The sequence below is a fragment of the Musa acuminata genome, chromosome BXJ3-8 (assembly GCF_036884655.1).
Source record: "Musa acuminata AAA Group cultivar baxijiao chromosome BXJ3-8, Cavendish_Baxijiao_AAA, whole genome shotgun sequence".
NCBI lineage: Eukaryota > Viridiplantae > Streptophyta > Magnoliopsida > Zingiberales > Musaceae > Musa > Musa acuminata.
The window spans coordinates 1,906,619-1,934,486 of record NC_088356.1 but is presented as its reverse complement, the minus strand read 5'-3'; the positions used below and the strand labels follow the sequence as shown (position 1 = coordinate 1,934,486).

General features: G+C 36.9%; 2 protein-coding genes and 1 long non-coding RNA gene across 6 annotated transcripts; 2 read left to right on the top strand and 1 right to left on the bottom strand.

Moving 5' to 3' along the window:
* Positions 1-1,738: 1,738 nt before the first annotated feature.
* LOC103994025 (uncharacterized) lies at positions 1,739-7,536 on the bottom strand. Of its 2 annotated transcripts, XR_010498776.1 has the most exons (6): positions 7,213-7,536; positions 5,559-5,810; positions 5,374-5,445; positions 5,172-5,294; positions 1,968-2,148; positions 1,739-1,878 (listed from the first exon to the last, which is right to left on the bottom strand). It is a non-coding gene; the product is annotated as an uncharacterized LOC103994025 (long non-coding RNA). The 2 variants fall into 2 exon arrangements; XR_672428.3 differs by lacking the exons at positions 1,739-1,878; positions 1,968-2,148 and having other exon boundaries at positions 4,969-5,294; positions 7,213-7,534.
* LOC135645419 (probable mannose-1-phosphate guanylyltransferase 3) lies at positions 2,001-4,115 on the top strand. The gene is made up of 4 exons (XM_065163766.1): positions 2,001-2,129; positions 2,703-2,765; positions 2,857-3,096; positions 3,184-4,115. Exons 1-4 carry the CDS (start codon positions 2,019-2,021, stop codon positions 3,850-3,852), a joined length of 1,083 nt encoding a protein of 360 aa, XP_065019838.1. The 5' UTR covers positions 2,001-2,018; the 3' UTR covers positions 3,853-4,115.
* A 153-nt stretch (positions 7,537-7,689) lies between the features above and the next one.
* On the top strand, positions 7,690-26,051 carry LOC135645418 (delta-1-pyrroline-5-carboxylate synthase-like). 3 transcript variants are annotated; one of them, XM_065163763.1, is made up of 21 exons: positions 7,690-7,887; positions 9,575-9,646; positions 9,773-9,876; positions 9,987-10,089; positions 10,191-10,352; positions 11,788-12,065; positions 13,015-13,165; positions 13,272-13,436; positions 13,645-13,722; positions 13,869-13,958; positions 17,210-17,296; positions 17,443-17,529; positions 17,631-17,727; positions 17,889-17,992; positions 18,865-18,940; positions 20,991-21,141; positions 21,326-21,394; positions 23,735-23,801; positions 23,884-23,954; positions 24,739-24,813; positions 25,748-26,051. In XM_065163763.1, coding segments are annotated over exons 1-21 (2,139 nt in total). In that variant the 5' UTR covers positions 7,690-7,836; the 3' UTR covers positions 25,749-26,051. The 3 variants fall into 3 exon arrangements, with proteins under 3 accessions (XP_065019835.1, XP_065019836.1, XP_065019837.1); XM_065163764.1 differs by lacking the exon at positions 25,748-26,051 and adding an exon at positions 25,440-25,660; XM_065163765.1 differs by having other exon boundaries at positions 7,835-7,887; positions 9,822-9,876.
* Positions 26,052-27,868: the final 1,817 nt, after the last annotated feature.

Here is a 27,868-nt window from a genome sequence, read left to right as displayed (position 1 = left end):
AGTCTGTGTTGGCTGGATCGCTTGGATCTGTCTTACTCCGTTTGAAGCCACAATAATGGAGCAATATCATGCACGCAGCATAATTGCGTGCTATTATACATCTTGCATTTAAGCCTATGATTACCCCCGATGTGGTCGATCGAAAAATGGCACGTGGATAAATTGCGAGGATGATGAGATCCAATGAAGCCCTGAGAAGTGGCAAAGATGTGAGATTTGGTGAAGATCGAGTCGGATCTGAAGGCCTCCAGCTAAGTCGATCTTGGGAATCAGCTATTTCAGATCTCGTGGATCTAACGATTTGATCACATTGCTTCGTCTACATGTCAGGTAAGATGGGAGTTGACCTTGGAAAGAATGAGGGATTTACGAGCCGCGGTGCGTTGGATCCCGAGCCGCGGTTGACCGTATATTTGAATAGGTTGTCTCAAGATCACGGTTTGACTCGATTATTTGGTCCTTTTACGACGGTCAAAATCTGCGTGTTGGAACGAATATTTCCAACGTCAGCTCTTTTCTGCACATTAATTACGTGCGGCCAAATGACAGGCTAGCTTGAGGCAATCACATGCACTGCAGGTTTTCCTATTTCATGTTAATTCATTTTGTACGGTGAATTCTGTGTTTTTTAGTTCCATATATCGATCAAATTTACTGGTAGTATGATATGAAAATTAGGTCGATGTCAATTAGGGTTCTTATTGCTCATCTACCCACCACCCATCAGGAGAAGACAGAGAGAGGTGGCGTACTCTTATTACATGGGGTTCAAACACTTCACCTAAATAGTTGTCGTATTTATACGGATAAGAAAAAGCTTAAAATGAACGGATTTTTAATTTCTTTTAGAAAAGGAATTAAGGGTGGATTTACGATCCGGCGGGGGCTATAAAAGGGGGGGGCAAAGGTGGTGAGCTTGAAACCGGCACTCGGCGTCGCGGGAAGTCCGTTGTCTTCCTTCTTTTCGTCGCGAATCAGGGAAGGAGAGAGGGATCGGCTCTTCGTCGCCTTGATTCGCGTCCTCCTGCCGGGATCCCGACCCAAGATCTCTATTTTGGTGAGATTCCGATTCCTCCTCCTTCTGGGTCTCGTTTGGTTTCCCCCCTTTTTGTTCGCAGCTAGTGATCGGCTCGGATCCCGCGGGTTCTCGATCTCTCGGTCGATGTGAGTCGGGAATCGAGACGCGCGGGAGCAGTAGGTTCGTCGTCGCGTTTCTTTTCGAGGTGACGACGGGCTTATGATGTGATCTTCGTGCTCGTGCAGTTCGATTAGGGTGTTTTTCACGCTTGGTAGGGTGCTTGAAATTACAGTATCTTTGTCTCTAGTTCTACCATTATAGTGTTGAATTTGATGGTTTTGACTAAATAACGTTCATTTTTTGGGGGGATAATAACCTGATCTGCCTTTTTCCTCTAAGGTTTTTGGTCTTATTGATTTCATTTCCTTTTCTGATTCCTATGACGAGGTACTAGGAAAGTTGTACTTGTCGATTTGAAAGTCTTAGAGGCTTGATCTCATTGAATAATCTAGTTCTCTGATCATTTTTCCCCAGTATCTGCGAGATTCTTGGTCCAATTGCTCTCTTTTTTCTCTTGTAATCAGTAGGGAATTAAGTTCTGTCAGCTCACACTTGTGTGGAAAAAGGAAATTACATGTTGATGAGTTCAGCATGTGCTTTACCTGGAGTCCGTAGTTCTGAGCCAGCTAGAGCATAGCAACGATTAGATCCTCAAGCTCACCACTTTTTACGCCTCGAATGCCACCCGCATAACCTTCCGAGTTCTTTCCACATCTTTAATTCTTTTCGCTTTTTTCCATATCCTTGTGCATCTTCTTTAGCATTTGAGAAATTTTCTGCCATGCATTATCGACACCAGTCTGCAGTTTTAAGCTTTTGAGGTCATTCTTATTGTACAAAATGTTGTAATAGAGTTGCATATAGGTAGGGATTCTTTTATTTGGCTTACTCTATGATCTTGATATCTTATCAACAGGGGAAAAAAAGGAAGGGATACACCATGAAGGCGCTCATTCTTGTTGGAGGATTTGGCACCCGCCTCCGACCTTTGACACTCAGTTTCCCAAAGCCACTTGTTGATTTCGCTAACAAACCGATGATCCTTCATCAGGTAAGTGCTCTCTGGATTTCTGCAATATTTACTACTTCAAAGAAATGAGGAAATATGAATATCATGTTTGAGTGTCTTGTTTTGATGATTGTTGGCTTCAGCACTTGATTAACTTTTGCACTCTGTTCTATGTTTGAAGGAAAGTAAAGTGGTTACTTTAAAGAAGATAAGGGAAACTTTTGCACAAGATGACTACACCGGGAAACTTGTCTACTAAACTGATGCACTTTTGGCCCATTGCAACTATTTTACATTTGATTCTATTTTTTTGTTCAGTTTAATAATTGCATTGTCCTTTTAAGATTGAGATTACATGAGATTTCATTTCAAAAAAAAGACATATACTTTGCAACCATTATAGTTGAAAAGAATTGAGTAAAATTGTTTATGTCTACCAATTATTGTAAATCCAGTAATACTCTTGTAGAGTGCTGCTTCTTTGCCAGAAATCCTTCTTGGAACTTTTTGGGTTTTCTCTGTGTCAGGTTTAGTCTCAATATGCTGGTAGGTCTCTTGTGCATGAGATTTTAACCAAGTTGATTTGTTTAACCTATAGTTTACTTTTTTGGCCAGATTGAAGCTCTGAAAGATGTTGGAGTGACTGAAGTTGTTTTGGCCATCAATTATCGACCAGAGGTACAAGAAACAAAGATGTTCATACTTTAATGTTTTGACCATTTTTATTTCTGCTGCACATATTATTTATCTTGGTCACCTCTTTTTTCAGGTTATGCTTAATTTTCTGAAAGACTTTGAGGATAAGCTTGGCATCAAAATCACCTGCTCCCAAGAGACCGAGCCACTAGGAACGGCTGGTCCCCTGGCTTTGGCCAGAGACAGGCTCATGGATGGTTCTGGGGAGCCCTTCTTTGTCCTTAACAGTGATGTCATAAGTGAATACCCATTTGCTGAACTGATACAGTTCCACAAATCCCATGGTGGGGAGGCGACAATAATGGTGACCAAGGTACAAAACTCTAGCTTTGCTCATCTATAGGTTATAGAGTTTTTTACCTCGTACCTGGATCCAACCCATCCTTTTTCTATTCGATAGGTTGATGAGCCATCCAAATATGGTGTCGTCGTCATGGATGAGAGTGGAAAGGTTGATAGATTTGTGGAGAAGCCGAAAGTGTTCGTAGGCAACAAGATCAATGCTGGGATTTACTTGTTGAATCCATCGGTCTTGGACCGTATCGAGCTGAGGCCAACTTCGATCGAGAAGGAAGTTTTCCCAAAGATTGCAGCAGACCAGAAACTCCATGCCATGGTCCTACCGGGTTTCTGGATGGACATTGGACAGCCGAAGGACTACATCACAGGCCTACGGCTCTATTTAGAGTCTCTGCGGAAGAAGGCCTCATCTAAACTAGCCACTGGCTCACACATCGTGGGGAATGTCTTGGTTCATGAGAATGCCGTGATAGGGGAGGGATGCCTCATCGGACCAGATGTTGCCATCGGTCCCGGATGTGTGATCGAGTCTGGAGTTAGGCTGTCAAGGTGCACAGTGATGCGAGGTGTCCGCATCAAGAAGCATGCGTGCATCTCCAGCAGCATCATCGGGTGGCACTCGACGGTGGGGCAGTGGGCACGGATTGAGAACATGACGATCCTCGGGGAGGACGTGCATGTTTCCGACGAAATATACAGCAACGGAGGTGTTGTTCTCCCGCATAAAGAGATCAAATCGAGCATCTTGAAGCCTGAGATAGTCATGTGAGCAGGCGAGACCTGCACGCCAGTGCTCTCGCAGCTATAGTTGTCAGTTTGTGTCGGTTGTATGTGAGAAATGTCAGCCTGCGATTCTTTTCGTTGTCGTGCCTGCAGATACAAGTTTGTCGGGGGTGCAAAGCAGGGACTAATGTTATTTTCTTTCCGGACAAACTTGTCAGATGTGTATGTGTCTTTTCACCTCTGCTTACCCGTGTAATAAAACATGCAAGGGATGATGAAATAAAGTGAATTTTCTCTTGCGGCATCAAACTCTTTTACAGTATATTAAGCTATGGTTGTTTGTTCTTTGGTAGATCTTGAACCACAATCTTTTAAGTTACTGTAAGCACACCTATGGTTAGCAAAATCGCAACCACCACGGCTCATTTTCCGCCACAAATCAAGGATAGGTAGCAGTGACATGGTCAACAACATTTCCTGAATCCAGTCATCCCTATAGCTGACTCAACTGCAAGTTTCCTACACATGGCTGCCGTATGTTTCTGCTAAGAGCTTGAAGATTTGAATTAATATGCATTGTTTGTTGAATTAGGTTAAGTTGCTCTCTTGTAGCTTTCTACATGGGAATTGGATTCGGATGATTCTCTAGTTATTTCCTATGATCACTTGAGGAAGACCAATGAAACATGATTTAGCAAACAGGTTTACTACCCAAGAAAGTTTCATCAAAAGCAGCGAACTACCATGGCAGGGTTGTTTATCCATCCTATTCCTTTTGGGCTAAAATTGCCAAACTATTGTGTTCTAACTTAGTTTTGTTGTTGATGCAGATAAATAAATCAGTTATATAGTCAGCAAAGAAAACGAGAGTCAGTTAGTTACTTTGACCTATTCCTTTGGGGACGTCAGTTTATCCCTGGTTTTCCGGGGATCTATGAAGTACTATGTTAATGTTAAACGTAGATTGGAAGCTTTGTTCTATGACCACCACAATAAAAAAGAACTCCACAAGGATTTTAGATAAAGATTTTGTCAAGATTATTAGGAAGGGAAAGAGACAAAATCAAATTGATTTCTTCTACCACTAAAACCCTCAACCCATAATTCCTCCGTAACTAAGCATACAAAACTCTTAAAGAATACATGTCAAACAACCTACAGATATGGTAAATGTTTTCTACATATATTAATGCATACCAAAAGAAAAAAAAACATCAAGCATCTTCATAGTAGATTAGAGAGAGAAAAGATGATGAAATGCTAAAGAAACACGGAAGAGTTTTTGGCTACTCTACTTCCGGCAGTATCTCATTCTAAATAATATGCACAGAAGAGAATAGAACATCAAACTTTTGAAGAACTTACTCCTTATCGACCTCTGTGGTTGTAACACACTATAGTTGCGCCATATTGCACCAAGTTCCTCACATCATGTGTTAAGCCATGCCTTCAGGTTAGGCATTTGGAAGGTTGCGTTAAGTGTAGTTGCTACACAAAACAATCAGTCACCATAGGATGCCATCAAAATGACTATGCCTCATAGTACATAGTGTAAATAAAGTAGTACCAAGCAGTCCGTCGACGAGTGCCCAAAGCACAGCAACCAGATTGGAGGTGGTCAACCAGAGGATGCAACTAGCTGTAATGAGAATTAAGTCAATGAGTTTTTATAATGTTATCTATCAATAAAGGGTTTGTCGATCCTATATTACTAAGTTAACGGAGTTAGAAGCTGAGACTTTTAAGATTTACCAGCTGAGAAAATCAAGACAAACATCCATCAAGGCTGTCCACAAATACGGATTGCTCTTATTGTAGACGGTCGCCCACGAAGAACAGGTCTATGTATATATGTTCCATTAGCTAGTTGACACCCACAATACAGATAAATAGTGTCAAAGCCAGACCGAGAGCTCCCGCTATTGGTGGCCTCAACTTTGCAGCTAATGAGGAGAAAAGCGTTTGACAGTCCTTTTCATTTTCTCATCAAAAGTAACTGCAAAGCTGTGTAAATCACACATCAGAATCTGTAACATGGCAGAATACTTTAGATCACTATAATTAAATACATTAAATCTGTAAATAATACTAAAGAAATGATGGCTACATCCAAGAATGACACATTTTTCATGAAAATGCAACAACATTTGACCATTTCATTAAACTACTAACACAAACTCCCTTCTAAATCAATCATTTTTGCTGTCACCATTTTGTCTCAGTAGTTAGATCTAATATCTAAGATTTTGATTCCTATTTAACTTTCTAAAGTTTGCACCAATTTTGCAACCTGAGATAGACGCACTGTGCATGGATGTGAAGTAGAAGCAATACACATGCCATGTTCAACAATATCTTCTGCATGTTCTGCGTCTTTATCGGTCTTGGGCTCCTGCTTGTCATAAACCTATTGCTCTAAATAGCTAGATGCATGAGATGCTATCATCCGCTCTACGCCTACAACTAACTCTAAATCAGCATATGAGCCACCTTTTTCTTTTCCTTTTCTTAAGGAATGTGTTTGTGTGGGGATGTATGAGAAAATATAATGTCAAAAACCTACGGTCTCTTAGCAGTTAAAACATCATCAGAGACTTGCCAAACATTCAGGAATGGGATAGCACAAGGATCTAAAGAAAACCCACTGCTGCATTAAAGTTGAAAGGATAAAAGTGTTCCTGCACCAAGATAAACCAAAATCAGGAATATAGCAGAAACTATAGTCTTAGTTGTTTTCTTACGGAGGATGAATGTGATCAGAATGAAATAATTTGTCCTGTAGCTGCAGAAAACTCTCATGGAAGAGAGAATTCAGTATGGTATCCTTCAAAATTGACAAGAGACTCCAGGAATCCAAAATATCATAAATCAGATAAGTCGAAACCATAAATTAATTCTGAAATATAAGGCCACCAAAAGCCTATACCGACTATAGTCTTAGTTGTTTTCTTACGGAGGATGAATGTGATCAGAATGAAATAATTTGTCCTGTAGCTGCAGAAAACTCGCATGGAAGAGAGAATTCAGTAGGGTATCCATCAAAGTTGACAAGAGACTCCAGGCATCGAAAATATTATGAATCAGATGCGTCGAAACCATAAATTAATTCTGAAATATAAGGCCACCAAAAGCCTATACCGACATGAAATGCTAAATCCTACCAAAGAAATGGTTCTTTTTGCAAATACCACATACATCAAAGTGATGTAACCAATACTTCCACAAAGATCCACTGGGAAAAACCATCTTTTACGAGATAACTCTGGGAATTTACTTCATTAACACATGAATTGTCGCTGCATTATATCCAGGAACTTATGAACGACAAAATCTTCACAGGAATTCACCACAAAATAGCAGAAATAATAATAATAAAAGAAAATTAAGTCGGGTCCAGTTATCTTACTAGTAGAGATTGCACTTGATTGGGCTGCTCCATTTGGCGTAAGATCTGGGGAAGGTGAATCGGGAGAAGAATTCCGAATGGGGCGCGGGGAAGAGTACGGGTCCTCCACCTTCACGTCGTCCCCAGTCCATGCCGGTCTCCTCTGATCCCACTAGTCGAAGCCCTAGAAACCGGGCCGGAACGTGAAATCAATTAGTCGAAGGCGACGACGGGAAGAATCGGGGAAATAAAAGAAGGAAATGAGAGGCGGAAGAGAAAGGACAGGGGTTGTTTTTGTTGCGGAACGGGATTTTTTCTTTTGTTGTTGCCGCTGTGGAACGAAGTGTTTCTGTTTTACTTTTATGAGAAGATGGATGGAATGGATCACGCAATTACTTAATAACCCCTGGACTTGTCAGATATTTGCTTGTTCGTCCTCGTTCTGTTATCCATTTTATCTTATTTAATTTAGGCAAAGAGAATCGATGAAAAATCTTATCCTAGAGGAGGGCACAAAGGTGATGACCGAGGCCGATGGGTCGATATAAAGCGTAGCAACAGCATTAACAAGAGGAGGTTGTCACGTACATCTCGTCTCCGACTCCAGTGCTAGCCGACCTGGTCTACTCGCCGCGCGCAGCCGCCATGGATCCAACTCGAGATTTCATCAAGGGAGTGAAGCGCCTCGTCATAAAGGTGCTTCTCTTTCCTGCTTCTGTATCTCCTTCGATCTCTTCTTCCTCCTTCCTTGCGCGTCGCGGTCTGGAGCTCTTACGTTCTTGGGTTTAGCAAAACCCTAGCCCGGAATGGGTTCTTTATTGTTGTGTGAATTGGTCCTATTTATCTCAGTACGACAGCAAATGGGGAATCGTTTTTGCCTAAAATAATCTGGTGCATATGGGGATAGAATCTACTGGTGGATCTCGGTCTTTGATTTGATAGATCCCATTTTCGGAGCTTCTGCTCTTGGGTGTAGTCAATCTCTAGTCGGTTGTCTAAATCGGTTCTTGATGTGTTCTCTGATCATTTTTATCTCAATGGAACAGTAAATGGGGTATCGGTTTTGCCTCTGAAGTGGTACGTGGGGATGAGTGGTTCATTTGATAGATCCCCTCTTCATCCTTCTCCGGTCTGGGGGCTCTTCCATTCTTGGGTTTGGTAAAACCGTATTCCGGTCTCGAAATCGGTTCTTATATGTGATTTGATTCTTTCTTCTCAAGAAAATGGCAGACAGAATATCACTTTTGTTTATTAAGTACGGCATATATAGGGATTGAATATATTTAACATTATCTTGGTGTTTGATCCGGTAGGTCCCCTCACTAGGGTCTAGTAAAACCCTTGTCTAATCTTGAAATGGATTCTTTACTTGTGATTTGATTTTTCTCATGATAAAATGATAATTTATAATTGTTTTTTGTTTTGACATGTGATGTACGTGGGGATAGAATCTATTGGGTGCACTTTGGTCTTTAATTTCGTAGATCCCCTTCTTGTCCTTGCGTGCTTTGATCCTTTTCCCAAAAGCTTGAATCATTTGTCTCCAAAATGTGGTGTATATGGTGATAGAATCTAGTAATATTTTGATTTGTCAATTTTGTGGGAATTAACTGGTGTTGCCCTTTTGTTTCTAAAAGCGATCACGTCTAAATCATCTTAAGAAAAGGCTCAAGATTTTTGTTTATACTCTCTCTATGTTACTTGTTCTTGTAGGGGGAAGGTTCCAATATGGTGCCTGCAAAATGGCATATTCTTTATTTTCTTCTTTGGATAACTATGATTTTCAATCATCCAGAAAAGTGTGCTGATATCTGCTACACTTAAAGAAAGCTGATAATTATAAAAAAAATAGCACTATAAAAGAGAGAAAAATTGAATTACTCAACGCATACAGATCGTAATATATAAATTTACGCCAACAACAAACCAATGAGCAAGCAACTCCAAACTGAATCCCATTTTTTGACATAATATTACACTGATATAGTCTTTTACAAGACCTGGGAAAGGTGTAGTATCTTGAACAGACTGATATCCCCTTCTTGTACTTCTGTCCTATATGTAATTATGAAGGCTGACCAAGCTATTCAGAGTGTAACATGCATGAAAAGTATGACATATAAGGTATCTTAAACAATCCGACAGTAGCCTTCTTCTATTTCTCTCCATCCATATGTGTTGTATGAAGGCTGACCAAACTATTCAGATGATGACATGCGTAAAAGATGTCATATATGGAAGCTTTAGTCCAACAAAACTCTGAATACAAATGTCAAATATTTCATCAAATGCCACGAGTCTGAGGACATAGCTCCAAATATCTTTAGAGTAGCTGCCTGGAAAAGTTGGATGCGTGCTTACTTTCTTTTTATATATATGTTAGGTGGGGACTGCAGTTGTCACAAGGACAGAAGGGAGATTGGCTCTTGGAAGACTGGGGGCCCTTTGTGAGCAGGTGTTGATATACTGAAACTTTTTTGTTTTCATTTACAAGAGTGCTTCATCAATCGTATTACATTATATTTGCATATAAGAATTTAAACATTATGCCTTCTTACCAATTGAAATGAGATATGTGCAGATTAAAGAACTTAATTCTAGTGGTTTTGAAGTAATCATGGTCACTTCAGGTGCAGTTGGTGTTGGCCGGCAAAGGCTTAGATACAGGAAACTGGTCAATAGCAGGTACAAGATTATTCTGGTTTTCATCAAAACGATCTTATTTAGAGAAGTGATGCGTCAACATATAAATCCTGGTTATTATTATCCCAATCATATTAACTCCATTTTTGCAGCTTTGCTGATCTCCAGAAACCGCAAGTAGAGCTAGATGGGAAAGCCTGTGCTTCTGTTGGTCAAAGTGGCCTAATGGCTTTATATGATACCTTATTTAGTCAGGCATGGTTTCTGGCTTGTTTCTTGCTGCACATACTTCTAGTTGATTCATTAGACAGTAAAACCTGTATTATTTTATCACAGTAATATAATTTGTAATGCAGCTGGATGTGACATCATCTCAGCTTCTTGTCACTGATAGTGATTTTAAAGACCCAGATTTCCGGATGCAACTCTCTCAGACAGTGAATACATTGTTAGCTTTAAGAGTTATCCCTGTTTTCAATGAAAATGATGCAATAAGTACGAGGAAAGCTCCGTATGAGGTATGTCAAATGTGATAATTATTATTAGCTAAACATGTCATTTTGTAATTGGATCTATCTTGTTTGGTGGCTGCCACTACGAGAAGTTGCCATTCTCTATCAGGTTCTGCTGCCTGATGCCATGCCATACTTAAACTTGAAGATAATTGTTGGTACCTTATCATCTTTTGACTTCTATTCTAGTTGTAACAAGCATGGTGTAGTATCTCAGATACTAGACCTATACCAGTTACTAGTTGGATTGGTATGGGTCTAGTTCATATTGGTGTATTGACATGCAGTACGTTGTATGTTGTCATGGTAATGATGAAGAGATGGAGGCAGGGAGGAAGAGGAGAAGAAGAAAAGGAGAGGAGGAGGAGAAGGATAAGAAAGTGAAGACAAAGGAGGAGGAGGAAGAGGAGGAGGATCTGGGTCAGTGACGATTGGCGACGATGAGCATCACAAGGGGTCACAAAGGATAGATGATCCAAATCGAACTTCTCTGAAACCCCAACATTTTGTCCCATGAAGTTTGACTACATAACTGTTTTAAGTATTTATGGAATTTTAGCATACCAACATAATATTAAATCTTTTGCTATTTCCTATTAGGATAAGGAGAAATTAGATTTTAGTTATTTTCAATGAGAACATAAACTTTTTTAGGTTTTGATTTAGATATATTAGCAACAGCTCGAACAGAGCAGCCAATTTCTTCAATTTTTGCTTCTAATAACGACTTCATAAACTTCTTGAAATTTATAATGTTTACTTAGGAGTATCTGATGCCAGAAGGCCCAGAACCATTTTCTTTTATATAATTTTTTTACAAATTTCTATATCATAATTTATGTAGAAAATGACATGCAATTCATCACAACAAATTGGGTTTTAATGTACAGGGGAAATTAGATTTTTGTTATTTGCAATGACAAATTTTTTAGGTTTGATGTGTATATATTAACAACAGCTGGAACAAATACCAGCCAAGTTCTTCAACTTTTGCTTCTTCTACCAATGACTTCTTAAGCTTCTTGAGTTTAGAATGTTTACTTTAGAGTATGTGATGCCAGACATTTCATTTTATTTAATTTACAAACTTCTATATCATATTTTGTGTGTAAAATGACATGTGATTCATCACAAACAAATTGGGTTTTATGTGTATAAAACATCTCTTCTTGGCTTTTGCTATTGATTATCATATTATTGAAAGTTTGATGTATGCCATTTATATATTTGCCACTTTGTCTATGATCCTTTTGTAGCTAAAGTTTTTCACTGAACCAAATATAACAGGATTTTTCTACTGTTTAAAAATCTCAAAATTAACTTGTTATATTGTTGTGAGCCTAATTATTATAAATTGATGATCTGTTTAGTTCTTCTTGTTTTGTTCAGACCATGTCATTCATTATTTGGCTCTTATCCTAATAGTTAATAATATTTGCAGGACTCTTTTGGCATCTTTTGGGACAATGACAGTCTAGCAGCTTTGTTGGCTTTGGAATTAAAAGCTGATCTTCTTGTTCTGCTAAGTGATGTTGAAGGTCTATATAGTGGTCCCCCTGGAGAACCACATTCAAAATTAATACATACATATGTGAAAGAGAGGCATCAGAGCGAGATAACTTTTGGAGACAAGTCCAGGGTAGGAAGAGGAGGTATGACTGCTAAAGTGAAGGCTGCAGTCTATGCTGCTTATGCAGGCATCCCTGTTGTGATCACCAGGTATTCATCGTCTTGCTGCCTTCTTTTTCTAATGTCAAGCCCTGAATAATCAATGCTGCAACAATGTGCAGTTTCTTTTTGAACTTTTGTTATTATCTGCAACTGAGTTGTCTGATTACACATCAGTCCTCTAAAGTTTGGTACAGGAAGACAATTTATTTGGGTTTCACATGTTTGTTTCTTATCTGTTGCAATTAATTCTAAAGCATCCTTGCATGTCAGCCATCCTTGTATGACTTGAATAGAGTTTAAAAGAGCTGCTCCATGATCCTGTTCACATGGCCAATCTGATTTTCATAAGAACTTTATCAGGATTTGGTGTTGTGGAGTCCAATGGATGTGGATGAAGGCCTAGGTTTCAATAGCTTCTGTGGCATGCCTTGACCTTTCTATGGTTATTTATGATGCTTTTAGCAAGTTCATGAAATCTTATGCACCATATATTTTAGTTTATAGGTGGAACTATCTTCATGCTTCTTCCAGTGGAGTTTGCTGACATGCAGATACTTGTCTAAAGTCCTTGCTGAGGAGGATGAGTCCACTGGTACTTCTCAATTGCTCAAACCCTTGATGTCCTAATACTTCAAAGGGTCTTAACTGGTGTGGGCTTTAAATCAAAACTTGAGACTTTAGACTAGGTGAGTCAGTTAAAAACTGCACCTATTTGATCTTGAAAACTCAGGGGGCAAGAAAAAAAAGGTTCTGATCCTGTAACAGAACTTATAAGGCAGAACCCTGGTAGCAAGTGAAGGTGGAAGCATTGCCTGCCATTATGCAGGCAGTTGAACATTGTTGTTTTGTTGATTCATGTGGCTGTTTAAGAGATTCAATCTTTACAAGAAGTTGATTCTTCTTTTTATCCAACTAGCTTCATCCAAAAGTTTGGTGACATACATATATATATTTATATATATATTAAATTCTGATACTCTTTTTTTTGTCTTTGAAGTGGTTTCACTACTGATAGCATTACAAAGGTACTTAAAGGTGAGAGAGTTGGTACCCTCTTTCATCAGGATGCAAGTAAGTGGATGCTGCTTGGAGAAGATGGTGCACACAACATGGCAGTTTCAGCAAGGGAATGTTCCAGGCGACTTCAGGTAATGTACATGATAGGGATACCGTAGAAAGAATACATGAATTGCTGGTCCTTTTTTGTACCATTTTAATAAATTTCAACTCATTCCTATTTGGGTTTATCACCAGACTGTCTCATCAGAGGCCCGCAAGAAGATTTTGTTGGACATTGCCGATGCTTTAGAGGCAAATGAGGAATTAATTAGAACTGAAAATGAGGCTGATGTTGCAGCTGCGCAACAGGCTGAATATGAAAAATCATTGATTTCTAGATTGACTCTGAAGCCAGGCAAGGCAAGGAATTACAAGTTTATGTTATTTTCCTTGTTGCAAGATTATATTTATGAATTATAGCCTTACATTGATTTCTAGCTCGAGGTACTATTTGTTTTGTATTCAAATTCTTATTATGTATTATGAAATGTAGTAGCATTATGTTATATTAATGTTTTCCTTGTGGTCACTCATCTTATTTGCATTAGACATATTCACTTTTTGACAGATATCTAGCCTTGCAAATTCCATTCGTATACTTGCAGATATGGAAGATCCAATATATCGTGTCTTGAAAAGAACAGAGGTAAGTACTTGCAGATATCATGTATCCTGCATGTTTATGATGGTAGTTAGAATTTGGTGCAAATGCAATGCCTGCAAGTAAAATTATTCATCGTGGTGGTACATTGTTTCAGAATTCTGAAAATCTGATGTATACTATTTATTCAGCTTGCAGAAGGAATAATCTTGGAAAAGACATCTTGCCCCTTGGGCGTTCTCCTCATTGTGTTTGAGTCCAGGCCTGATGCCTTAGTTCAGGTAAACCATAACACTTAAAGATATAGCCCTTTTCTCTTGTGGCTTATGAGCAAGTTAGGCCACTGGCCACTGGATTTTTGACACCATGATGTTTACCTACTTTATGCTTCACAAATTAGCTTTTGTCAATCAGCAACACACATTTGTGCAGCTTATTTTAGTAACGAAAACATAACACCTTTCTGATAATCAACCATTATGTATATGGTGTAATTTTCTGAGGCTACAATGATATGGCATCTTTTATCTCCATGGTAATATGCCTCATCTCATTCGTTAAAGCTTCAATTAAATAATCAATTCTGGACACTTCAGTCTAAGAAATATGAAGAAATAGCATATTATTAGAGATAATTCTTGGGGAAAGTTTGGTTCTCAGCTTTTCAATAATTAAAAAACTATAATTAAGCAAGTGCTATTAAAGTAGCAAAAGGTTATATTGTGGCTTTTATTATGACATTATGCCTTTTCCATACTCTTCGTCTTATGTGATAGCTGTTCTCTGGACAAATATTTGAGGTGATTCTTTATGAGAATCTGTTGACAATGTAGAGTAAGGATTTGGTTATCATATGGCTTGTTTTCAAGTGTTGTTGGGTTGCAAAAAACACTATGGAATCATTGGTGCAGGTGATCTAGAAGTAGAAAATGGCATGTTTGATCTTTGCAAATGTAATGATTATACATCCAACTGATTGAATGCTCATAACAATGTAGATTATAACTAATAGACCTTTATTTGTGTAGAATAATAGCTACTTATTTGAAAATTGTCTCTGAATTGATCCGAGATTTTGGATTTTCATTGTCAAGATTTCTCTCCCCCTCTTAGTCTCTAGCCAAGTTCTTGAGCTTATCTCTGCTAAGGTCATGGATAGACAGAAGTATCAGCTTTAGTTGCTTGTTTGGTAGTTCTTTAACCTCTGGTTACTCAGGTATCTACAGACTAATTGTTTCTTTCCTGTTCATGACTAAACAAACTGAATATTTCAGAAACAGTTATCTTGAGGCATGTATTTATATGAAAATAATGATATTTATTGCATTTTGGTCTTATTTGAATGTGCACATTGAGCTTTTTCTATGACATGTTACATCAAGTTAATTTATACATGTTATATGTTTATTCTGCTTTGTGTTTATATTCTGAACTTTTCTTATGGCATGTCAGTCAAGTTAATATATAGACATTATGAATGATTGATTGGCTTGGGTAAGCTTTTAATGCCACTTTGTTTATATTCTGAGCCTATCTTCTGATCTTGTTTAGCTTGCTTGTTGTATGGTTGTCATGCCTCTCAGTCATTTATTATTTGTTTAATTCTTGTTATTGTTTTCATATTTATTCAATCAGTGATAATAGCAAGGGACATATTTACTTGCTAAAAAAGTTCCAATTTTCCAAAAAGAATTTCAAGAATACAAAAAAAAAACATTTTCTTTGATTAAAGATGGAAACCAATTTTCCTGGAAAACTGGTTTTTCAGTTTTCTGACTCTGTATAGACCTCAGAAAATTAGAAGTTTCTGAACTCTATAAGACTCTTCTGTACTAAATTAATTGGATCATTGTTGCTGCCACATTAGACACCATTCCCATCAAGCCATCATTGGCAGTTTGTCACTATCATCGTTAGCACCATTACCCCAATGCTGTCACCTCCACTATCATTGCTATCATCACATTTACTTCTGTGGCCACCATCACTATGGCACACACTGCCATTGTCCCTGCTGCCACAATCATTGTTATGCATGGTATAACTCACCGTTCTATCACCACCATTGCAATTGCCACCAACATTACTACTATCGTCACCACCATCACCATTGCTACCATTGCCATTGTTATTATCATTTACATTAATATAGCACCACTACCCACCACCACCACTCCAACCATTTCAGCATCACTACTAGAAATTAAAAGATGAAAAGAGGGAAAAAGATGAGAGAAAAATTTGAAATCTGACTAGGTAAGTGTGAATCCTTTATTTTTATAGATTAATTGGAAAATAGGGATGAAAAATGGAGATGATACCTGGATACTTGTTTTTGAATGTTGGCATGCCATTAAGTCTTCTTTTTTCTTTATTATGTCTGGTTACAATCAAGCAACAAAATTGGCATGGATAGGAGCAAAAGAGCTTTATGTTATGATTAAGACAAATATCTTAATGAAAGTAACATAATAGATAACTTCAAAGATAAGAGGGAGATGTATATTTCTTAGTATCCCTTTGTTTTCAGTCACCATCATTTTTCCTTTATTACAGCTTCATTGACCACCCATTCAAACTTTGAAAATTTAATAGTTTGCCTCTTCAATCCCCTGATATTCATACCAAACATTTAAAATATACAATAAGGATCATGGTTGGGATTTTTTTAGCTAAAATATGTGTTTGTATACCTTCACCAAACAATAAATGGTTTGGGGATGATTGAAAACGTGAGGATTAAAAAGGCCAACATTTTCTTTTTTTATGTTCTCTAATTTGGAGGCAGTGACACTTTGATGAAGAAAGAGGTAGTTGAGAATTTAAACATTTCATTCTCTTTATGGAGTATCTTCAGAATGTTTTTTTCTTCTATAGTTGCACTAAGGTTTCTAGGAATAATGTACAGATAAGAAAGCTTGAACGACTACCTTGCAAATTCAGATTTTAAGGAATAGAAAATAATAATAATAATAATAATAATAGTACGCGTGCTGACATTTATGTATGGATGTACCTAAGTATGCAAATCTTTATAACTTTTCTTCATAAAAGGTAAGTTGTGAAGCGGTAAACTGTCTACCACCTCAGCCATAAGCCAGCCACTACGAAGATGCCATCTCAGCATGCCTCGTGGATCCACACAGACAATGTTCAGCTATGCATACCAGAATAGTTTGCTCCTGTCCCCATTAACCACATCACAGCGTTCTCGCTTGGATTCTGCACACAAAATATTGGGCTTGTCATTTTACTGAACATCTACATTCTTTTGCTAGGGATTTTGTTTGAAAAGATTTGTTACTAAAAAGTTGGGAACTTTTGTCCTTCAATCGTGATACACTTAACCAATATGTATATAAGTATGGTTGTATTTCCTGTTTATGTGTTTAGTGTACTCTTATATTTCAGGACATTCAAGCTTTCAAAGTGCTTCATTATATCATGCATTTTACTTGAAATTAGTACTATTTGTGATATAAAAACATGTTTTATGTCCCTTCTTTTTATGATGGTGATTCTTCTTTTGTAGATTGCTTCTTTAGCTATTCGAAGTGGGAATGGCCTTCTTCTGAAAGGGGGCAAAGAAGCCATGAGATCTAATGCAATCTTGCATAAGGTTTGTTTCTTTATGCAAATTCTGCTTCAAGAATGTGCATCCTACAAACAGTTGTTTCATCTATATATATACACACAAATTTGATGTTAAATAGTTCTTTTCCATTAGGTACAAAATCACTTTTCGAAGCTTTCATATTTTGTTAGGTCATTACGGGAGCAATTCCAGATTTTATAGGCCAAAAGCTTATTGGGCTTGTTACATCTAGAGATGAGATTCCAGATTTGCTAAAGGTGAGCTTGCATTAGAGTAATAATCTTCCGATTTTTAACTTTCTTGAGGATACATTACTCATGAGATCCATAATTGTCACTCCTTATGACAACCTTTCCAGCTTGATGATGTAATTGATCTTGTTATCCCAAGAGGTAGTAATAAACTCGTTGATCAAATCAAGGAATCCACCAAGATTCCAGTTCTAGGTCATGCAGGTATTGCAAACAATAGTGCTATATTTACTTGTTGATTATTTTCTTTTAAAATTCTGGTCCTATTTATGATGCATTATTCTCTACATCTGTCATGGTAGAGACTTATGAGGTCTCAATGTTTATGAAGTCCTATTTATGAGGTCTCAATGTTTACCTTCCAGACGGCATCTGTCATGTATATGTTGACAAATCTGCTGACATGGAAATGGCAAAGCATATCGTGTTAGATGCCAAGATTGACTATCCAGCAGCTTGTAATGCTATGGTATTTCTTCATCTTATTGAAATCAATTCTATTATGATTATGTCATTGGTTTTGTATCTATCATAAGTATTGAAACATTTGAGAGTGGTTGTATCTATCGCCAGTACAGATTCTACTATGTTAGAGATTGGTTTTGTATCTATTACTGGTACAGATTCACATTTGCAACACAATATAGATCAATACTGCTTAGACCAGAGAGAGTAGGAGAGAAGCGGATAGGACACAATTTGGTATCGGTCTGCTTACATGATATGTTCACCACTCGAAGCATGTAAACAACCCGGCAAGTCCGTTGCTGTGAGCTTACCGGGTTATACAGCTCATACTAAACTGAATTGAAAATAGCCCTGTCTGCATCTTTGTTGGCTATCGAAGTGATGTTATAAACTTTGCTTGTTACTTAGTTTGTGCTTTCGTCTTTTGCCATTGAATAAAAGGAGTATCATCTTTGCCACATTGGTCCTTTTTTGGGCTCATGTCTTCAATAGTTTTGAACTAAATAAGCATTGGTACCTTTGACCCTTCTGGACTTCATTGGCTGGAGTCTAGTGCATTAGTCTGTTTTTTTGCACTTCTACCCAAGTTGTGTGTTGACGATCGAAAAAAATTCAAGTGCTTGATACTTCATCCAAGATGTTGTTCTATTAATTTTCTTAATCAAATCAAGAGAAACATCAAGAAATCACTATTGACTCTGCTGTTTTTCTACTACTGAAAAATTATCCTCTAGGGATTCCTATGCAATTCCATTTTCCTTCAAATTAAACATACATTATCTAGTCAAATGTATCTGTTATTAATCACTTCGTTGTCTCTAAACTATGTGATGATAATTTATTTAATTTAAAATTGATCTCTGTTTCTTGCAGGAAACACTTCTTATACACAAGGATCTCTTGAAGACTGAGGGGCTTAATGATTTAATAGTGGAGCTCAAAAGTGAAGGTCTGATCATTATCATCAAGTAACAGACTTTTCATCAGCTAAAGTGTAACCATTGTGCAAATTTGGTTGATTGCCGACTAATGCATTTAAGTACTTTTTTTATTCCCAAGGCAGATAAATGCATTTAAGTTCTATGTCTCTGTCTTGCATCTCTAGTTCTTTGTATTAGAAAATATGACATGGTTAATTGTGGCATACTATTCTTTCTTTCCGTGGATTCCATTTTCCAGGTAGAACTATTTTAATGCTAGTACACGTCCCTGTTCCTCTCAGCATGTACCATGTCTGGTTTTCTGGTTTGCTGCTGCTAGGCAAAAACTTCATTTGAGGATGCATAAGATTTTGAGCTTCTTAGGGATGTAAGAATCATGATGGTGATTTTGATTGGAGAGAAGATTAATGTGGTTTAGCACAAGAATGATATATCGAGTGGTCTTAAGCTACTTCTCTAAAGGTGGACATGATTAGGATTATCAAGTCATGGCCAAGTGGTATTACACTATTACAATTGATTGAGCATTGAAAGTCTTATTATGATAGAGAGCAGTTTAGGATAGGAAATACCAAGGTATACAGTTTCGAATAATATACGTACCGGTCTGACAGTATACCGGTACGCGGACCGCCTGCTACCGGGCGGAACGTTTAACATCGCCCCGTATCGGATGACACATGGTTATATTGGGCAGTAACGGTTGAAATTTCGACCGTTACTGGCCAGCACAACTTGGTAACGGTCGATTTCGACTGTTACCGCTCGGTAACAGTGCTCCAACGGTCAGCCCTTTCTCATAGGTTTTAAAACTCTTTTTCTCCCCTATTTCACTCCATTTCATTCTTATTCTTTCTTAAACTATCTCAAACTCTTTTTTTTTTCTCATATTTGCGCTCTCCTAAATTCTACAAAACAACGATTTGTGAATTGAATCGAGACTAATTTGGGAAGATTACGAGGAAGAATTTTCTAATCAAGAAATATGTTTTCTCTTTCTTTAATTAGAGGTATGTATTTTTTTTTCCAGGTATTTTCGGATGATTTTACACCTAAATTAGGTGTACCGTTCGGTACACCCTGGTGTACCGCTCGGTACATGATACCATACCATATTGAGCCAAGCTTGAAACAGCGATATGGTACGGTATTTCAATCCTCGAAAAATACTATAAATAGACTATAAGACTTGTCATTAAGTCCATCCAATCTTTCCTTAGTGTGGGTGTTTGAAGGTGCTGTGAATCAATATTTACTATCATGTAATGTACAATCAAGGTTGGGCATCCGTAGCCTTGAAATTTTTTTGTCAGTTTTATTGAATGCATGATGTGTGTTCTTATAATCTGGGAGGTAGGCTAAGTTTTATGGTGTACAAAGAATTATTGCAGCAGAAGATTTGGCCAGTCGGCAAAAGGCTGGCAGGTCAACATTGATGATTGTTAACCAGGTTCATTTGTTTGCAGTAGTCTTGTGATTCAACAAGGTTGATTTCCATCTTATAAATGATTTCCAGATATAATATGATTACTTCCCACTGACAGTTAATTTCCTCAGCTGTATAGGTTTACAATAGAAGCTACAGCTTAAGATATTGTGTTGCAGGTAGGGCTAGTCACAATGGTTCACATGGCATGACAAAAGACACTGGTGAAATGAAGTCTTTGTGTTCTTTTGATTACTCGACATTGAAAATATAGGCTTGCATTTGTACATTTGATGATTGACTCCTCGATTCTTGGTCTTAAGCATTTTAAGCTATATGGCAAGGCTCATATATATAAAGTTTTTTAAGATCGCAGATTACTTGGATCATTACTTTTTTGGTGGTCCTAATGTCATTCTAAGTTATAAGGATCATTGTTAAAATCTCATTAGTGTGCTTTGGTTAGTGCTAATTTAGTGGAATATTGGTGCAATTAATGTGCAAAAAACATATAAAATGAATCTTCACAAAATTAAGCATCTCATTTGTCCTGTTGAAGTTCTTTCTATTTTCTATACATTAATGGTTGTTTTAAAATGCCAACAGAATTTTATTTCCATTTTCAATCACAGGAGTTGCCTTATTTGGTGGACCTAGAGCAAGTCTTGAGTTTGACATTCCTGAAGCACCGTTGCTTCATCATGAATACAACTCAATGGCTTGTACAGTTGAAGTTGTTGATGATATACATGCTGCTATTGACCACATACATCATCATGGAAGGTATATTTTAGTTTCTACTGACCTTGAATTTTCCAATTTAAGTTTTATTGGCTGGCACCTATCATCATGGCTGCTATTTTTAGTTTCTCTGTTATCAATGAGAAAGAATGCCATCGTTGAGAAAGAATGGTTAAAATTAAGTAATTAACTTTATTAAAAGTGAATGTTTGCTTTCGTTTTTCAGTGCGCATACTGACTGCATTATTGCCAAGGATCTTGAAGCTGCAGAGATCTTCCTCCATCAAGTTGACAGGTATCTGTCTGCTGTTTTAAATGGTGTAATATGTACAAGGCAGGCTGCCTCTTTGTTCTTGTTTGTTGTGTTGTGTGCATCATGCATTTTTTTGTTTCTGTAATTAGTATTATTTATTATAATATTCTTGCAGCTATTTTACAAAGTTGCACTTAGTTAATAGGAACAAAATTTTCTATTACTGCAAACTTTGATCGCTCTCTTGGTTCTTTTGATTTGTCATCAAGGATCACATTTAAAAGTAAAGCAACTTTAAAATGAGACATTAATTTGTTAGAATAAGCTTCAAGATTTAAGTTTTATGTTAAGGTCAGATTAAGGTGATGAAAGATAACATCTTACATTAGTTTCAAAATGTTACTATAATGGTTTTTTGATTTTACATTAGTTCTCCACTTTCTGCTGATTTTGATTAGTACTTGCATGATAAAATTCAAATAACATGATAAAATTGCAATAAAAATTATTATTCAACATCATGCAAATGTAAGGAAAATCAAATAATAATAATTCAATAACCTAAAATAATTCACTGTAACATCAAGAATGTATTTTTTTTCTTTGTATTTTTTTTCTTTTATATATAATTCAAAACTTTTAAATCAATAAAGATCATGAATCATGACATTGAAATCTGAAAATAATCTGACTACAGATCTGAAAATATCTATGGAGTGGATATTTGAATTACATAGGAGCACATGATGATGCTGAAATTTGATGTTTCCTTGTCAAATAACGGGAAGTAGGTCTGGGCCTTTGTTGTGAATTACTGAGATGTGACAAAGTCATAATAATCGTCATTGAATAGTTAAGCAAAGAAAGAAACAATTGTTTGTATAGCCAGTTTATATGGATTTTAACTGTTCTATTGCAGTTCTAAACTTGTTGCCAACTGACCATGTTTCATAGTTCATACTTCATAGTTCATATCATGGTATGCAATTTCGAATGATACCGCCCGGTATGAACGGTATGTACCGGTCCGACGGCATACTGGTACGCGGACTGCTCACTATCGGATGGACCGTGCTATAGTGCTACAGTAATACACTGTAGCTATGCTACAGTGCTACAGTAAGAGAAAATTGCTCGGTAAGCCTTGGTGTACCGCTCGATACACCGGTATCATACCGTACTGAGCCAACCTCGAAACACCGGTATGGTACGGTATTGCATACCTTGGTTCATACTACTTCCAAGCTTGATGAAAGACTCATTCGAAGTTTGTAATTTTGTATGATCCATTTTTGGATCACTTTACTGGACTTGGTGTTTATTGCTGGCACAGGCCTGAGGCTTAGGCAAGTTTTCATATAGCATGGATAAAGCAAATTGCCTAAGCCTCGGGGAATCAAGGTATACAGTTTCGAATAATAACGTCCGGTACATATCGGTTCGACAGTAAACTGGTATGCGGACTGCTCGCTACCGAGCGGTATTTTTTTATTTATAAATAAATAATAAATAAATTATATATATATAAAGGTGACCTCGCACATTTTTAAAAAAATTATATATATAAATATATATATAAACAAATAGATATATAAATAAAAGATTATATATATATATATATAGAGGCGACGTCGAAATTTTTTTTTTACTTATATATATATATATGTATGTATATATATATGTATGTATATATGTATGTATATATATATATATGTATGTATGTATGTATGTATGTATGTATATATATATATATATATGTATATATATATATGTATATATGTATATATGTATGTATATATGTATGTATATATGTATATATATATATATATGTATGTATATATGTATGTATATATGTATATATATACATGTATATATGTATGTATATATGTATATATATATATATATATATATATATATATATATATATATATATACCGAGCGGTATACAGCACCATATCGTACCGAGAGAATATCGAAACTTCGGTACGGTACAATATTTCAATCCTTGTGGGGAATATCTATGCATATTGAGGATCAAATAATCAACCCCTTGATTTGTGTTGAACGCACCTTCTAGTTGAAATAAAGTCGGTTAGTTGCTCTACAAGATAATGTTTCTCTAACTAACTTGTTTATAAGGTTGCATGTTTGCTATTTTAGCTAGATTAAGTCAATAAATTTTTTGTTGGTTCTGTTGAATTATATATCAAAATCTCATGTGTAAGTTTGCTTGTTCAGATAACTATGTACCAAAACAGTAATGTTTTGTTGTGTACTGCAGTTGTTCTGTACTTTCCTATAGTCATCTTTCTTAGATAGCTCAATTATATGTGTACATTGAATATCGGAAGACAAGAGCTTGATGTTTTTTTCCTTATTTAGTGCTGCAGTGTTTTACAATGCAAGCACACGCTTTTGTGATGGAGCCCGTTTTGGACTTGGTGCAGAGGTAATTCTTCTAAAATTATTTTTCTTTTGATATATTATTATTGTCAAATTTTTTTGGCATAATTTGTTTATGGCTTGAGAAGGTGGGTATAAGTACAAGTAGGATTCATGCTCGGGGACCTGTTGGTGTCGAAGGATTACTAACCACCCGATGGTAAGTTTCACATTAAATTACTTTGCCTAGTCCTGCTAATGATTATTTCCCTGTTTATTGGTTTTTTAGTTTCTTGAAACACTTGAAAATTTGGTGTTTATCAAGCTATCATTACACTATTGATCACAAACAGCAAGTTTTTGTGCAAAAGTAAACTGAATGTTTTTTGCAGGAACAAACTTTACATGGTTATATACTTAAAAGTAGCCAGGATCCCTTTCATGATAATAATTATTACAGTATGAAAGTAATGGTAACTCCAGAAAAAATATAATGATGATTATATATGCATGTACTTTATTATCATCATCATCATCATCATCTTTGATATGTTCGGTATTCATGAATAGTTTTATACAGTTAGAAAGGTGATGCAACAGTTCTAAGGATTCAAAGTTCGAAATGAGCCTGAATAGACCAAATATCAACTTTTGATATTTCCAAAAATGAAGAAAATCAATGCAAAGCAAAGCCAAGACTTGACCGAACAGTATTCACACCTTGCTTTCAATATCACAAAGATTTCCTAAAGCTAGCAAAAACATACCCATTGATCACAAAGCATCATTTATTTCTCATTGATGTGCAAGAATGCAATATTCATATATTGTGCTATTACTTCTATAACTTATCGTTCACTAGAGCACTGCACTTTCATTCATTTGATTGTGAAGCTTTGCCTATCATGACTCCTTGCATGTAATACCTGTATAAATTGTTTCTGTTCATCTAGTATATGAAATCCTTGTGTATTGTGTGATTTTTTTTTGTGTGTTTCATCTAGGATTTTGAAAGGTAATGGACAAATTGTCGATGGTGATAAAGGGGTAGTGTACACCCACCGGAATCTTCCAGTGTAGTAAGTTTCAGAATTTAGCGCTGATCTTCTCTTCTTATCTGTGTAAAGTGTAATATGATGATTGTTGAGATTTAACTATTTCTACGTAAGATTTTATTGACTTTACACCACATCTGAACTTAGAAGCTGGAGAAGGTGAAGATGAATACCGTAAGACACTAGGAGTGAGCTTAGGGCAAGGGTAAGAGAAGTGTATGAGTTTGATTGCTGTAGGGGTTTGGTCCTGCCGATCTGTCAATTCGAGTGGTCCGGCCAGCTAATATAACTTGTTTGGTTGTGTTGCTTTTTTGAATCCAGATCGAACTATTCATCTAATTCCCACTATGGTCAATTCTGTCTCTTTCTGTATTAATAATCTATAACATGATAATGGTGAAATTATCCCGACTCTCATTATCTACCAGTGCACTTTCATCAGTTACCTTTTAAGACTCCTTCAGTTCAGTACCATTGAGTCAACCATCAAAGTTTTCTGGAGATAAAACTATAGGAAGTCCATTAGTTGCATTTTTTACCAGGTTGGCATTTTATAGTGGAGCTTATAACTTTGATCAAATTCTGCCTACCTTCCATATAAAAGGTCAAATTAGATGTAGAAAGCTAATTGAGCTTAAAATGAACTGCAGGCTTAATTTTTAGGTCATTTAAACTTGACTCATAGATAAACGATATCCGACCTGGCTTCCTTCTTGTTGAAGCAATGTCAGCTTCAAGCTTGAGATTGGGACCTTGGACCTGCTCTAGGTATGGAAAATTTTCAACCCTAAATACAGTCGAAACTTTCTAGTATCCTGTAAACTGCATGAATTTTATGCACTAGAAGGGTTTTCATGAATACTTGGTTTTGGTCTTCCGGAAAAGAACTTACTAGTGTTTCTATCTATTGCGTCTTGTAGCTGTTTACAAACTTTTCCCTCTTGAATTTTCCTTACAGGCAAATGAATATATCCAGCCACGAAGTAATGAGGATTTGGTTATTAGTTGATGCAAGAGTCAGTTCTAGCTAGTACTTGCAAAGGATTTGCATTTTCTTCTTCAGTGTAGGACGTGTTGTTTTAGGTTTGTAGTAACAGTTGATCCTCGTAAGCAAGCTCCTTGCTGAATAAGGTCATTTCTCCACTGTAAGTGGTTGATGATGTATCAAATGTTGGTTGCATCGTCTATTCATTATTTTAAATACTGTGCAATCTTTGCTAGAGCGTTCAAATGATATTTTCTTTGCTACAACTTTCAAAAGATATTTTCTGGTTGTGTAAATGTCAAGTGCCATGCATCATTTCATAATTTCTGGTTGTCCCCGTCTTACCCTGTAGTCAGCTGCTGATATGAGGTGCGTCACCTGCATATTGCCATGATTTAGATTGCGAATCATCAAATTTGCAGTCTGGTGAAGCTCTAGAGAGAATTATCGTCTGGTTCTTTTATCTCTCTCTCTCTCTCTCTCTCTCTCTCTCTCTCTCCTTGTTTCCTTCTTAAAAAGCTTTGCCAAGCATCAACGCTTCCAATTATTTCCAGTATTTACCACTGTTAGTCCACAGTGCCGACAGATGTCATGTAGGGGGAGGATGGGAACGGTGTTTCCCTCTCCGACGAGTGCGGTTTTTCTTGGAATTGTTCGTTAAGAGATCATGATATTTCCTTTCCCTTTCCCTCTCCGACGAGTGCGGTGTTTCCCTTTCCCTCTCCGACAAATGTCCTTCGAGGCCAAATGCGTGATATTTCCTTTCTTAGCTAACCTGATCGAAGAATCGATATTTTTCGTTTGCATCATTCTATAGAATTCGCAATTGCTCGTTCCTCGCTGCTGCTTTTCTTGTGATTTGAATTTCTTTTCCTGCATCCATCATGCCACAACAAAAGGAGACAATGGTGAACGATTATCGTGAATTTAGGGTGTAAAAGATTTTATAGGTATTATCGATAAGCGATGATTTGAGCACATTTCTTTTCATTTCCCTCCCTAGGGCATAACATCCTTCCTTTTCTTTTATCTTTCTTATTCTTCGTTCAAGACGCTTCTCTTCTTTCACCCCCTGCTCGAAGTACTAGAATTATGTCACCTTAAATAAAATACCAAAATTATGTCACCTAATCAATACATATCCTCTAATTTCTATTAAACTTTTTAATAAATACAATATCGAGTCATTAGGGGTATTGTACCTTGATAAGACACCATACTCCTAACAACTTATCTATTTTATCACTACTTGTTTGTGAACAATCTATTAGGCTTTTGTGAAATGATTAAGTGATGCTGCGCTATATTTGGATCAATTTTTTGCATATCTCTCGGTGACCACGAGAACATCTTAGTGTTCCACATAAGGAAGTTGATGAGCTGCACTTGTTCCTCCCCGGACAATATCGTTTCGACCTTAACAACTTGATCGGGACCAGCCTTGTCAAGGGGTGTTTCAATTAGCAATTTCATCGGCTCTAGATGGAGGAGCAACTTAGTGAAATCTTTGGGTCCATTGGTGGCACCTCGGGTTGGGCTTTTTTTTTTTGGTATGGAGACTATCGTAAGGTAACACTAGCACGACTCCCTCAAGTTGCTTCTCAACTCTCTAATGTCAGTTTTCGTTAGAAACTTCATTAATATGTGGTAGGTCGACATCACTGACCTTAGTTTATTCAGTATGGGCCATCATATGATTATGTTGTATGCTAAGGGGATATCATCCACGATGAATCTGGTCAACACCATTTTAGAGGATGGCTCATCCCTAAAGATAATGTGTAGTTTCATGATCCCAAGAGAAGAGATTGAGTTGCTAGTGAACCTTATCAATGAAAAAGTCATACGGGTGAGGCTATTAATCGAGAGTTTGAGTTTTTGGAAAGCATCAAAATAAAGGATATCAACAGAGCTACATATATCGATTATGACCCTCTTCACTTAAGCATTGATCATACTTAACAGAGATTACCAAGGCATTACCATGGTTCGAGTCAATATACTTCATCTCTTCCTCCTTGAAGGTTATCTTTAAGTTGTCTCCCGCCTTCAAGCACTTTTTGATAGTAACTCAAGTATAAGCTTTACGACTCG